Source organism: Vigna umbellata, chromosome 1 (assembly GCF_029865625.1).
Source record: "Vigna umbellata cultivar VRB3 chromosome 1, Vumbellata_1.0, whole genome shotgun sequence".
NCBI lineage: Eukaryota > Viridiplantae > Streptophyta > Magnoliopsida > Fabales > Fabaceae > Vigna > Vigna umbellata.
Genome location: NC_142165.1, coordinates 32,762,215 through 32,774,465, shown reverse-complemented (window position 1 = coordinate 32,774,465; position 12,251 = coordinate 32,762,215). Strand labels below are relative to the sequence as shown.

General features: G+C 35.7%; 1 protein-coding gene across 1 annotated transcript; it reads right to left on the bottom strand.

Annotated features, from left to right (window-relative positions):
• Window positions 1–5,121: 5,121 nt before the first annotated feature.
• LOC148205189 (uncharacterized) lies at window positions 5,122–6,783 on the bottom strand. The gene is made up of 4 exons (XM_088103586.1): window positions 6,088–6,783; window positions 5,885–6,032; window positions 5,659–5,783; window positions 5,122–5,598 (listed from the first exon to the last, which is right to left on the bottom strand). The coding sequence occupies exons 1-4, from the start codon at window positions 6,781–6,783 to the stop codon at window positions 5,122–5,124; spliced, it is 1,446 nt and encodes a 481-aa protein (XP_087959712.1).
• Between the last annotated feature and the right edge of the window lie 5,468 nt (window positions 6,784–12,251).

The window sequence follows — 12,251 nt, the reverse complement described above, 5'->3', positions numbered from 1 at the left end:
GAAGCTTCACTATTCCATGCACCATAGGAGACTTGGAAGTTGGAAGAGCATTGATTGATTTGGGAGCTAGCATTAATTTAATGTCGTTATCCATGTGTAGAACAATTAAGGGTTTGGAAATCAAACCAACCAGAATGGCTCTTCAACTGGCGGACAGGTCTCTTAAATATCCATATGGAGTGGTTGAAGACGTTTTAGTGAAGGTTGACAAATTTGTATTCCCAGTAGATTTTATTGTAATGGAGATGGAAGGGAATAGTGATGTGCCTCTCATTCTTGGGAGACCTTTTATGAAGACTGCTAGAGTTTTAATTGATGTAGAGAATGGTAAGCTTAAATTGAGAGTTGATGATGAAGAAGTCACTTTTGACGTAACCAAGGCCATGACATATCCAAATGATGATAAAGCATGTTTTCAATTTGATGAACTTGATGAAGTTTGTATGGTGCAAGAAAGGATGGTACGGTATGTTTCTCCACTAGAGAAAACTCTTATTGATGATTGTGAAGATTTAGATGATGAAGAAGAGAAATTAATTGATGAATGTCCGATGGACTTGGAAACATTGAAAAAGAGTCTAGTGGAAGATCCAATATTTGAAATAATTGATAAGGCAGAAGAAGTCAAAGCAAAGACGCTAGAATTAAAAAGATTACCAGCACATCTGAAATATGTTTTTCTAGAAGAAGATGGAACAAAACCAGTCATCATCAGCAACTCTTTATCTCTACAAGAAGAAGAACAGTTGATAGAAATTCTGAAAGCTAACAAAGAAGCAATTGGGTGGTCAATCTCAGATCTTAAAGGTATTAGCCCAACTTACTGCATGCATAAGATCTTTATGGAAGAGGATTATAAACCGAGTGCTCAACCACAGAGAAGGTTAAATCCTGTAATGAAGGAGGTGGTTAGAAAAGAATTGTTGAAACTGTTAGAAGCCGGTATCATCTATCCAATCTCTGACAGTGAATGGGTGAGTCCAGTACAGGTGGTTCCAAAGAAAGGTGGGATGATAGTAATTCATAATGATAAGAATGAACTTATTCCTACTCGGACAGTTACTGGATGGCGTATGTGCATTGATTACAGGAAGCTAAATAAAGCCACTAGGAAGGATCATTTTCCTCTTCCTTTCATGGACCAGATGTTAGAAAGATTATCAGGTCAAGCTTTTTATTGTTTTCTATATGGATACTCTGGATACAATCAAATTGTGGTAGATCCAAAAGACTAAGAGAAGACGGCCTTTACTTATCCTTTTGGTATCTTTGCTTATAGAAAGATGCCATTTGGATTATGTAATGCTCCAGCTACATTTCAAAGGTGTATGCAGGCAATTTTTGCAGATCTCTTAGAAAAATGCATTGAAGTATTCATGGATGATTTTTCAATTTTTGGAAATTCTTTCCAAAGGTGTTTGGCTAATTTGAATACTGTTCTTAAAAGATGTGTTGAGACAAATCTTGTTCTTAATTGGGAGAAATGTCATTTCATGGTAACTGAAGGAATTGTGCTGGGACATAAAATTTCTACTAAAGGAATTGAGGTAGATAAAGCTAAAGTAGAGGTCATTGAGAAACTGCCTCCACCAACAAATGTAAGGGGGATTAGGAGTTTTCTCGGTCATGCTGGGTTTTATAGAAGATTCATTAAAGATTTCTCAAGAATTGCTAAACCATTGAGTAATCTTTTGATGAAGGATGCTCCTTTTGTGATGAATGAAGAATGTTTGAAAGCTTTTGACGTATTGAAGAGCAAATTAGTGTTAGCTCCAGTAATTGTAGCTCCAGATTGGAATAAAAATTTTGAATTAATGTGTGATGCAAGTGATTATGCAATAGGAGTTGCCTATAATTGTGATTGTTTGATAAGTGATGCTTGATAATACTTTGATATGGATTGATGTTGAGATGTACATTATATAGGTGATTCACAAGCTTTGTGAACAAATGCATGATATTATGATTGTGATTGTGATATTAAGCAGGATGTTTATGTCAAATGTGAATGAGCTTATGTGTGAGGTTTTGAGCTTCAGAGTTTTTTGTGATTGAATGCTATTCCATTGGAAACATGAATGACTTTGCCCAGGTTTTCTATGATTGAATTACTTACTTGTTTGCATAATATGATCAAGGCCATTTTGATGGTAACCCTTATATTAGCCAATTTCATGATTAGCCACTAAAAGAGAACACTATGTGTTCTATCCTTTGAACCCTTAGCCTTGAACATGATTTGGAAACCTTTGTTGAAAAGCTTTACCTTGAGTTAAGTAGAAAATATTTTGTGGTATTGATAAATGTTCAAGTTTGGGGTTGTTGGAAAATAGAAAGGGAAATTGAAAGCATTGAGCTAAGAGCTAAGAATAAGAATGTGAAAGAGAAAGAAAAGAAAAGAAAAGAAAAAGCAAAGCTCAATGCAAAGGAAAGTTGGGAAAAATAAGAATGATTGTGTTGATATGATTCTCTTAACTCAAGGGTTTTGTGATCCAGAAAAACCAATTTTCTTGTTAGCCCAGCCACATTATAAGCCATTGAAAAAGTCCTTGTGATGATGCATGCTTGTGAATTTATTTGATTGTGGTTAAATGAAAGGCAAAGACAATTCATGTGACATTGTGATAGTAGAGTGAATGAGTGATTACCTCTTATACACTTGTGTTTAAGTGAAACAACTTACCTAGTGAGGAAATATTCATTGAGCACATGAACATCTATGTTTAGTTGATTGATCATTCATGAAAAATAGCATTTGTTGGATATTAAGTGACTTTGTGAACACCAAAGCATGTGTACATCTTGATTGAAATATTTGTCATGAGTTTGATTGAAGTTTACTTACCTTGAAAAGAGGATTTTTGAATGAGTGAACCATTATAAGGTTTCGTAGAAGATTGAGTTACATCTTGTTTGCTTGAGGACAAGCAAAGTTCTAAGTTTGGGGTTGTGATAACAGTTGAAAAACTGTTATTTTCATGCTTAAAATTGATACTAAAAGCAACCTTTCACACTTAGAAACTAGCTTGAAATCATGCTTTTGGTCATATTTTTAGAAATAAGAGAGCTGGACAGGTTTATGCTTGATTTCAGTGTTTTTGTGCAGGTTTTAAGGTGAATTTGGTGAAAGAAGTCAAGAAGGACAGAGATGGAATCAGAAAAGACATCAAAAAGTGCAAAAGGAGAAGCCGCAACTGCCTCTCAGCGGCAGTTTACCGCTGAGCGGCACTCAGGCAGTCAGTTGGATCCGTTGAGGGGTGAAAAGGCCGTTGAGGGGTGAAAAGGCCGTTGAGGGGAGAAAAACAACTCACGCACTTACCGCTGAGCGGTAGTTTACCGCTGAGCGGCACTATTTTTGGGCTTGGGCCTAATTTTCTGTAATTTTAGAATAGTATATAAGCTTTAGGACGTCCTAGGGTTTGTATCTTTGGAGAGACGAAGCAAACACTCTCTTTTCCACCCCTTGAAGGAAGATCTTGGATGCTCAGGCTACCTCCTCCTCTTTCTAGGGTTTTATCTTTCATTCTTTCATTATTGTTCATCTAGTTTCACCATGAATAAGGTGAACTAAACCTTGTATTGTTGTTGGGGAATCAATGTAGTCTTGTGAAACTCTCATATATGGAATTTGATTTAATGTCTTATCTTAAGATATATGCTTTCTTTCATCTTTAGCTAGGGTTTTTCCTCTTTGCTTATTGCTTGCTTTGTTTAACTCATTCATTGCCATGATTATTGATTTTGTCGATACGGGAACGTACGTGGAAGTCTAGATCCGGGGAATTTCTCCCAATAGCATATTGTTTGCCTTTAAGCTCCTGCACTTTAAGAACTAATTACTAGGAATGCTAGGAATTGTATGAACTCGTAATTACGGATAGGCCTTCTTGCAAGGTGATTTAGAGAGTGGCATTAGCATTGATGATAAGAATGATGAATTCCTAAAAATATATGAGAGTGGATAAGATGAAATTGATAACCCCAAGAACATACTCATCCATCTAATTCATTGAAGTGTTTGTATTCTGTTTTTCTCCATTGATCAAATTCATGCATACATATTTAATTATTGTCTCTTGCATTTAAACCTACAATCAATTTGTTCTTAAGTCTTAAATAATCAACAAATCACATAGCTAAACTAGGCCGTGAGTCCTTTGGGAAAACGATACTTGGTCTTACCTTGTTTTATTACTTGATACGATTCGGTCACACTTGCCGAATGTTCAACAAGTTTGTGGCGCCGTTTTTCGGTGTTCATAAATTTGTCATCAGCGTCCTTCATCCTTGAGTCCAGCAACCTGTAGCCAAGTATCATTGTTGATAACAATATCTACCCCTCTTACGCGTGAGTGGATGTTTCCATTAACTACCTTGATATTGTTGTAAAATACTCCATCAATTTCCAAATAGCAGTCGTCCTTCATCTGACCGAAGGTAGACAGACCTTGATGCACAAGTTTATCTGGAAAAATGAATCCTTCGTTTTTGAACAAAGATAACTCAATTGATTTGTGTGGAGCAACATCTTTTACATTTTTCCAACACATGAACGTTTCTCTAGCAGAGATGTCACTGATCCACCTTGAAGGACTTGCCTTTCTTTCGGATAGAGGAACTTTTCTATTACACGAAGATGAGGCAACCATAGTGGAATGTGCAAAGACACTTGATACAGATGAGGGTTTGTGTATCACAACTATGAAGCAGATACAGAGCATGCAACAATATATGTAAAGGCGCAAACAACACTTGTTTGATCAGGCCCAATTTAAATTTTCAAAACATAAAAAAGTCCAAAACAAAGACTAATAATTGGTTGAAGTCGATTTTTATGTTTTGACAGAGTGTTACCAAAAACAGAGAAACACATGCACGCAAAATATTCGACTCAACAATTAATGCAATCGATTAAAAGTCGCATAACAGTATTTTCACAGAAAACAAACAATTCAAGCATCATCTACCAAGCATGCATATAACAATCAGTCATTCAAACACTTATGATGCATGATGCATGATGCATGAAAATGTTTAGATACAGTTACCACAACCAGTGACTCAAGGACTTGTTTATTTCATCATGATAGTTCATCCTTGAGTTGAATACTACTTCAGCATCTACTGCTTCTTTCCTTCACAATAGTTAAACGGTTTTGACGCTAGTACCCATTTGAATTTGGGTCCTTTGTTGTTAGTAGCAGGAAGTTGTTCCTTCGGAACCCATTTGTATTTTCCCTTTGGAACTCCAACATTTCTAAAATAGCAGTTTCTAACAGTGTGACCAATTGTGTTATAGTAAAAGCATGCATTAGTAGTAGGTTTACTCAGATCCATAAATTTATTTGAGTTTATCCTATTACTTTTGGCCTTATAACCAATACCTTGTCTATAGATAGCTCTTCCTGATGATCTTAACACAACATCAAGATTTTCTTTGCCTTGAGTGAATTTTGCCAATGTGTTGGTTAAGTACTCAATTTTCTCAATATGTAGAGGATAGTTACCACATTCTTTCTCAACAACTTGTACTTCGGTCTTTACTGTCTTTGCAAATTTCAGAGCTTCTTCAAGATCTTTTTCAAGCTTCTCATTATCCTACACAAGATTATCAATTCTATATTCCTAATCTCTTCTCTCAGATGATAATCGATTCACTTTATACTGCAGCCGCATGGCCTCTACATGAATTTCCTGAAATGCATCCAGTAGCATGTGGTACTTGACTTCTATTGGCTTATTTTCAAATTCACGATCACTATCATCATCAGATTGTGCAGAGCCTGCCATTAAGCATAAGTTTGACTCCTCTTCAACATTATTGTAATCATCACTTGAAGAGTCTTCATCACTATTTTCCCAGGCAATATAAGCTTTCCTCTACTTCCTGTTCCTATCCTGAGGATACTTGGAGAATTCTTTCTGCTTTTTCTTCCAGTCTGGACAGTCATGCTTGATATGACCATCCTTTCCACATTCATAGCATTAAACAGCGTTGCTTCTTGAGCTCTTCTTTCCTCCTCTTGAGAAACCTGGATTTTTAGTTGCAGAATTTTTATTTTTCATGAATCTGTTAAATTTTCTTACCATCATATTCATCATTTCCTTTTCTGGTATATTTGCATCTGATTCAGTTTCAGGTTCATGAATCTTTGTAGCTTTCTTGCTTGTGGCCTTTAAGGCAATTGATTTCTTCTCTTCAATTTCTTCTTCCTCCTTTAGCCTTCCAAGCTCTAATTCATGTTCTCTGAGTTTTCCAAATAATGTAGCCATGTTCATGCTGGTCAAGTCTCTTGATTCAGATATAGCAATGACTTTCGGTTGCCAGCTTCTATTGAGGCTTTTCAAAATCTTTATGTTGATTTCTTCTTTATCAAACACTTTCTCGAGAGCCATGAGGTGATTGACTATGTGTGTGAATCGTTTCTGTACCTCATAGATCGTCTCTCCTACTTTCATTCTGAAAAACTCATACTCTTGTATAAGAGAGTTCTTTCTGGCTCTTTTTACTTCATTTGTTCCTTCATGCATAACCTCAAGAACCTCCCACATTTCCTTAGCAGTCTTGCATTGTGATATCCTGAAAAATTCATCCATTGTTAGTGCAGAAGCTATTACATTCCTAGCCTTAACATCATATTGTGCTCTACAGTTTTCATCTTGAGTCCACGCAGAAAAGTTTTTCAAAACAGTTTTTCCATTCACAATTTGAGTGGGTTCATATGGACCGTTTAGAGTTGCATCCCAAACTCCTTTATCCACGGATTCAAGAAAGATTTGCATCCTAATTTTCCAAAAAGCATAGTTTTCTCCAGCAAATAGTGGTGGTCTATTTGTGGATGCACATTCACCAAAGGTTTGAAAATTGGAAGCCATTTTCCAGGATCATTCGATTTAATGAAAACAGTAATCGACTAGCTTTTCAAATATTTTATGAAAACCAGCTCTGTTGCCAATTGTTAAAAAAAGAATGGCTCAATTTCTCACACCAAGAGGGGGGTGAATTGGGGAAGTATAAAATTTAAAACTTTCAAAATCTTTTTCACAAAAAGTGATGCCTTTATGACTTTCTTGAAACGTAAGGTAAAAGACTTGTTTATGCAGCGAAAATTAAATCGATTGCGTATAGTAAGAAGTTGACTGAATAAAAGAGTGTAGGGATAGAAAGATCAAACACTGAGTTTTTATACTAGTTCGGCCAAGCCTACATCCAGTGTCCTTCCAACCACAGGAAGTCAATGCACTATAATGATCAAGGTTTTTACAACAAGGCTTTTATAGCGACCTCACGTCAAAAATATAAAACACCTCTCTACCCCTCTAATCAAAATATAGGTAGTGTATACAAACAGACTAGCAATAAGAATCACCTCTCCTACAGTCCAAACCCTTTGAGTCACCCTTAAAGTCAAGAACGCTCTTCTTCGTGTAATCACAACAGGGAACCTCAGTCCAATCTTCACAAGATTGTAGCCTCTGATCTCTCAGTTATACTCGATGTGCATATATGATCAGCCTTTGTACGTGTAGTTAACTTGCTCTTCAAGAATCCACAAGTAGATGATCACCACGGTCACTTCTTGTTTCTTGGATCTCTTTCTCTCTTTCTGTCAGAATACACTTTCTGCAAAAGATACTACAAACTGTTAGATTCACAAAAGTTCTTACAGAAATTAAATTCGCGTCAATTTATAGATAAACACAACTCTGAAACATTTTAATCGACTAAGCTATTAATGCAGTCGAATATAGCAATTTTGTTATTGCAGTTAGCAGCAATCAATGCAGTTAATTGAATGTAAAATTAATGCAGTCGTATTTCATTTAATGCTTGGTCAAAGTATTTAAAAATATAGTCGTTGTGACAGTTATATCAAGCATTCACAATTATTCAAAACATAACAAACTCATTCGAATGTAACACATGTAATCGACTTAATAACAGAGTAAAACAGTTTTGAAAACTTTTCTCTTTGAAAAACTTTCACAGCACACTTGAAAAAGTTTGTGCAAAGACACAAGTTTTAATTGACTCACCCCATAATTAAATCGACTTAAAATTGTTGTTTTGCCACACAATTTAAGTTCAACAAAAGTGCTTGTGGTTTTTATTTTCCAAAAACATGTGTCATGCATTCATGTATAAAATCACATATATAACACAGTGAAATGCAATGAACAACATAAACAACATAATCATGTTCTCAAAAATGCATATAACATGTAAGCATAGAACATGTAACACAAAATACATGTGTGTTATTAATTATGTGTTGTCATCATCAAAAACTCAGATATCACTGAGATTGTGGGTTCAGCTAAACTAGTGCTCCCCTATCAACAATCTCAACAATAAGGCTTGGCACTCAGAAAATTATACATACTTTTGACAACCATAAGGATTTTAATATTATCATAATGTTGGGCATAATAGATAACAAGTATTCTAGACAATGCGTTAGCACTTTGGAGCTAAGAATTCATGTCGTAGCAAATACATAACAGTGTTATCAAAATTTCATTTGTGTACTAGCCATTATTCTCATACTCCACTAACTCCGCCTGAGTTAGATAATGAAATTTTTATATAATGTGATTCCTCTGTTTATAGTGTTTATCACATTCTTCCTTTTGAGCAGTTTTCTCTCCTTAATGTTTTCTCCTCGTAGCATATTCTCCCTTAGTATCTCAATTTTGTAGTTTTGAAGCATTTAGCAGTTTAGCATAGCAATTTAGTATGTTGAAATTCTCCCCTTTATTTGATAAAAAACAAAAAGGGTACAATCACGAGACATGGGATATTACAATATGACTTATACAACAGTTTATGCATGCGTCATGTATATATACCAAAGCAAGATTGTTCACTAGATATGCTACGAATGATATATGACTTCCATAAGTCACAATTAATGATTTATATGCAATGCAACATTCAATCAAAGCAGATGATCAAGCATGTCAATGTAATTGATCTAGTTATCAGAGCCTAGGTTGATGTAATTAGAGTAAATTGTGTATTAGAAGAACATATGAATATGATATTAATGGCGATAAGATAGAGAGAAAAAAAGTTTTAGTGTTTTAGTGTCCTCCTAGATAATGTGACTCCCCTAAATAATATTGTGTAATGCCCAAATGGAGATAGAAGAGGCGAAAGAGGTTGGGTTAGTGGTGTGGCTTGACGGTCTATGTGGTTCAAGGACATGACCAGTGTCTTCTAGAGTTTGGATAGTGATTTGTTGAGATGATGAGACAATGATTGGTGGAGGAGAAGATGGTATCTCAATGACATCCAATATATTTAGCTCTTCTTCATCTGATACTTCAGTGATAGCAAGAAGCTTTAGGTATCCGTTGATGTCTTTAGCTATAGCAACTTGTAAATCGACCATCATCATAGATACAAATAATTGTGTGATGACTTGGCTTAGAGCGTCTTTAAACGATACAACATCTCGAATGACAAGCATTGAAGGCAAGGTTGGCATAGTTGACAGCTCTCGCAATAGACGTTGACCATGTGCATTATTGTCTACCAGGAAGGTAGTATTAGAATCATCAAAATGATGAGTTCTACAAGGTTCTACTATGCACTGCCAAGATGGAATGACGCCTTTACCAAATTCTTCAACATAATGGTTGCTAGAAGATGCGTGATTTTTGTTGAGACTCATTTGTGTGAGCAAAGATTGATTGTTGCCAGTATAGATAAGCATCAGATTCATTGTAGGTTGTATCAACATACCAATTATTCCTTGAATTTGCCAGGATGAGTCTTGTAGGAGTTGGGCATATATCATTGATAACCTCAACATTCTTCATCTTCAATGGCCTCTTGCAATGGTTGATAGACGAGGTGCAATTATATCAAGTACTACAAATACTTGCTTGAATCGATTATGAGGAGATATATTATCATTCAATAGCATGGAAAACATCTGTCTATAGAACTCCAGAGGTAGATCCAATTCTAGATGATCAACAGACACATAGAGACACCTTGAACAGGGACAAAGGATCCTTCCACATAGAATTTAATGATTTTTCAAGACAAACTTGCAAACAATTTATAAAAAACATTTATGAAGAAGTTTAATGTGTTAAATGAAAATCAATTAATTTTTCTGTGTTAATATAGAAATCATAAGAAGAGCTATTTAATTGATTATATCTCACTGAATTGATTAGTTGTCCAAACTATAACACGAGATAATAAATTATTTCAAAGCTTAATTGATTATTATTAGGGTAAACATGTTTTAAAACAATTTATCTAATGGATTATTATTATTAATGATTATTGATTATGAAACATAAGATGACGGCCAATGGTGATCATGCTTTTTAGTCTAAGATGAAATATTTTCTATACACATGAGTCACACACATCCAAACATGAAAGCTATAAACACTGAATACAGAGTTTGTTACTTCATCAAAATACTATATAGAGAAATCTAATTTTCAATCTTTATTATCTTAATAAGTTTGCTCAATAATGAGTCGATTAAGTTCATGTTGTGAAAAATAGATGAAATTTAATCTTATCATTTGTTAAACTCATATGTTTGTCACACTAGTGCAACGAAGGGCTATTGCTTCTGTTGTTTTGGGTTTATCAATGCGGTTCTTGAACCGAGGTATATATAGGCGAGGCAACAAGGGGTAACCTTTTTGCCTCGGTTCTGAACCGAGGCAATATGTGTGAGTTTTTTGCCTCGGTTGGTTTCGAACCGAGGCGGTAGATGCCTTTTTTTTATTTTTTATTTTTTTCAGAAAATGGGGACTTTTGCTTTTCAAAATATTTTCTTTTTCTTTTTTATTTGGGACAACAAAGGCGGCGACGAAATAGCCAAAGGCGGCAACGAACGGCCAAAGGCGACGACAAACGGCCAAAGGCGACGACAAACGGCTGAAGGCGATGATGAACGGCCGAAGACGGTGACGAACAGCCAGTGCCGACGACGTACAACCAAAGGCGACAATGAACAATGTAGTTCGCGTGAGAGAAGTAGAGACAGTGGCGACGATCGGTGGTGGAGGCAGTGGCGACGACCAATGGTGGAGGCAGCGGCAACGACCAACGGTGGAGGCAACAGTGACGACCAATGGTGGAGGCAACGATGACGACCGATGGTGGAGGCAGCAGCGACAACCGATGGTGGAGGCAGCGGCGGCGGAGCGAGTTGAGGATGGTAAGTCTGAGGTTAAGTTTGTTTGGTGGGAGTTGAGGATGGTGGTGGTGAGAAGGTTGTGGAAGGGGAGAATGAAAGGGGAGAATGAAAGATCTGAAATTTAAAAATCGAAGAAGTTATTACCTCGGTTAAGTAGACAACCGAGGTAATAAGACCCTATTTTCTCGGTTCTAAACACAACCGATGCCTAAACCTATCATAAAAAATTCAAAAAAAATTATAAATGGCAAAAACAACAACTATAGGCATCGGTTCGCGGTTAAACTGAGGCATAAAGGTCTTATGACATCGGTTCAAATGGAACCGAGGCAGTAAAGGCTAACAAAATTGATTAGAAACGTTCAGATCCAGAGGATGTCAGCTTTTGGCAGGACATACTGCCTCGGTTCTGCACAGAACCGAGGCAGTAAGCCTATTTTGAAAAAGTTGGCAGGTGAAAAAGCTATTTTGCAGAAGAAAAGCAGAGTTTTTGCCTCGGTTGGTCAGAGAACCGAGGCAGTATACCCTTTAGGCATCGGTTCCAATTGAACCGAGGCATATAGTTTCACAAAAATTACGAAATTGTCACCGTGTTTTGATACGCTTCGGTTTCAAAAAAACTGAAGCGTAATGTGCGAGTTAAAAACCTCTTTTTTTAGTAGTGTCAAGACAATAATTAACTCTATTAAATTGTGTTTTTATGTATGTTAATAAATTATTTTTTCAAATAAAGTATATTTTTTCTACACAAATAAAACACATTTTTAATAAGACAAAATTTGCACCTGCTAGAATATTTTAAATATGAGATTAATTGTTTGTGGATGACAAATACTCGAATGATATAACATCAAACCTTAGTTTAGACAAAGTCGGTTCAGACAAATTCTGATATCATTTTATATTTATATTTATATGTTATAATTTAATCATATAGTAGGTCATGTGAGATTTTCAAATATTTTTTTAAATATAACAATTTCGTGGTGTTGTCTTCTCTTCTTCCTTAAGAGATCGGGATCAGTCACTTAAACAAATTTTATCAATAATCTGCTTTAGACCAACTAATCTATA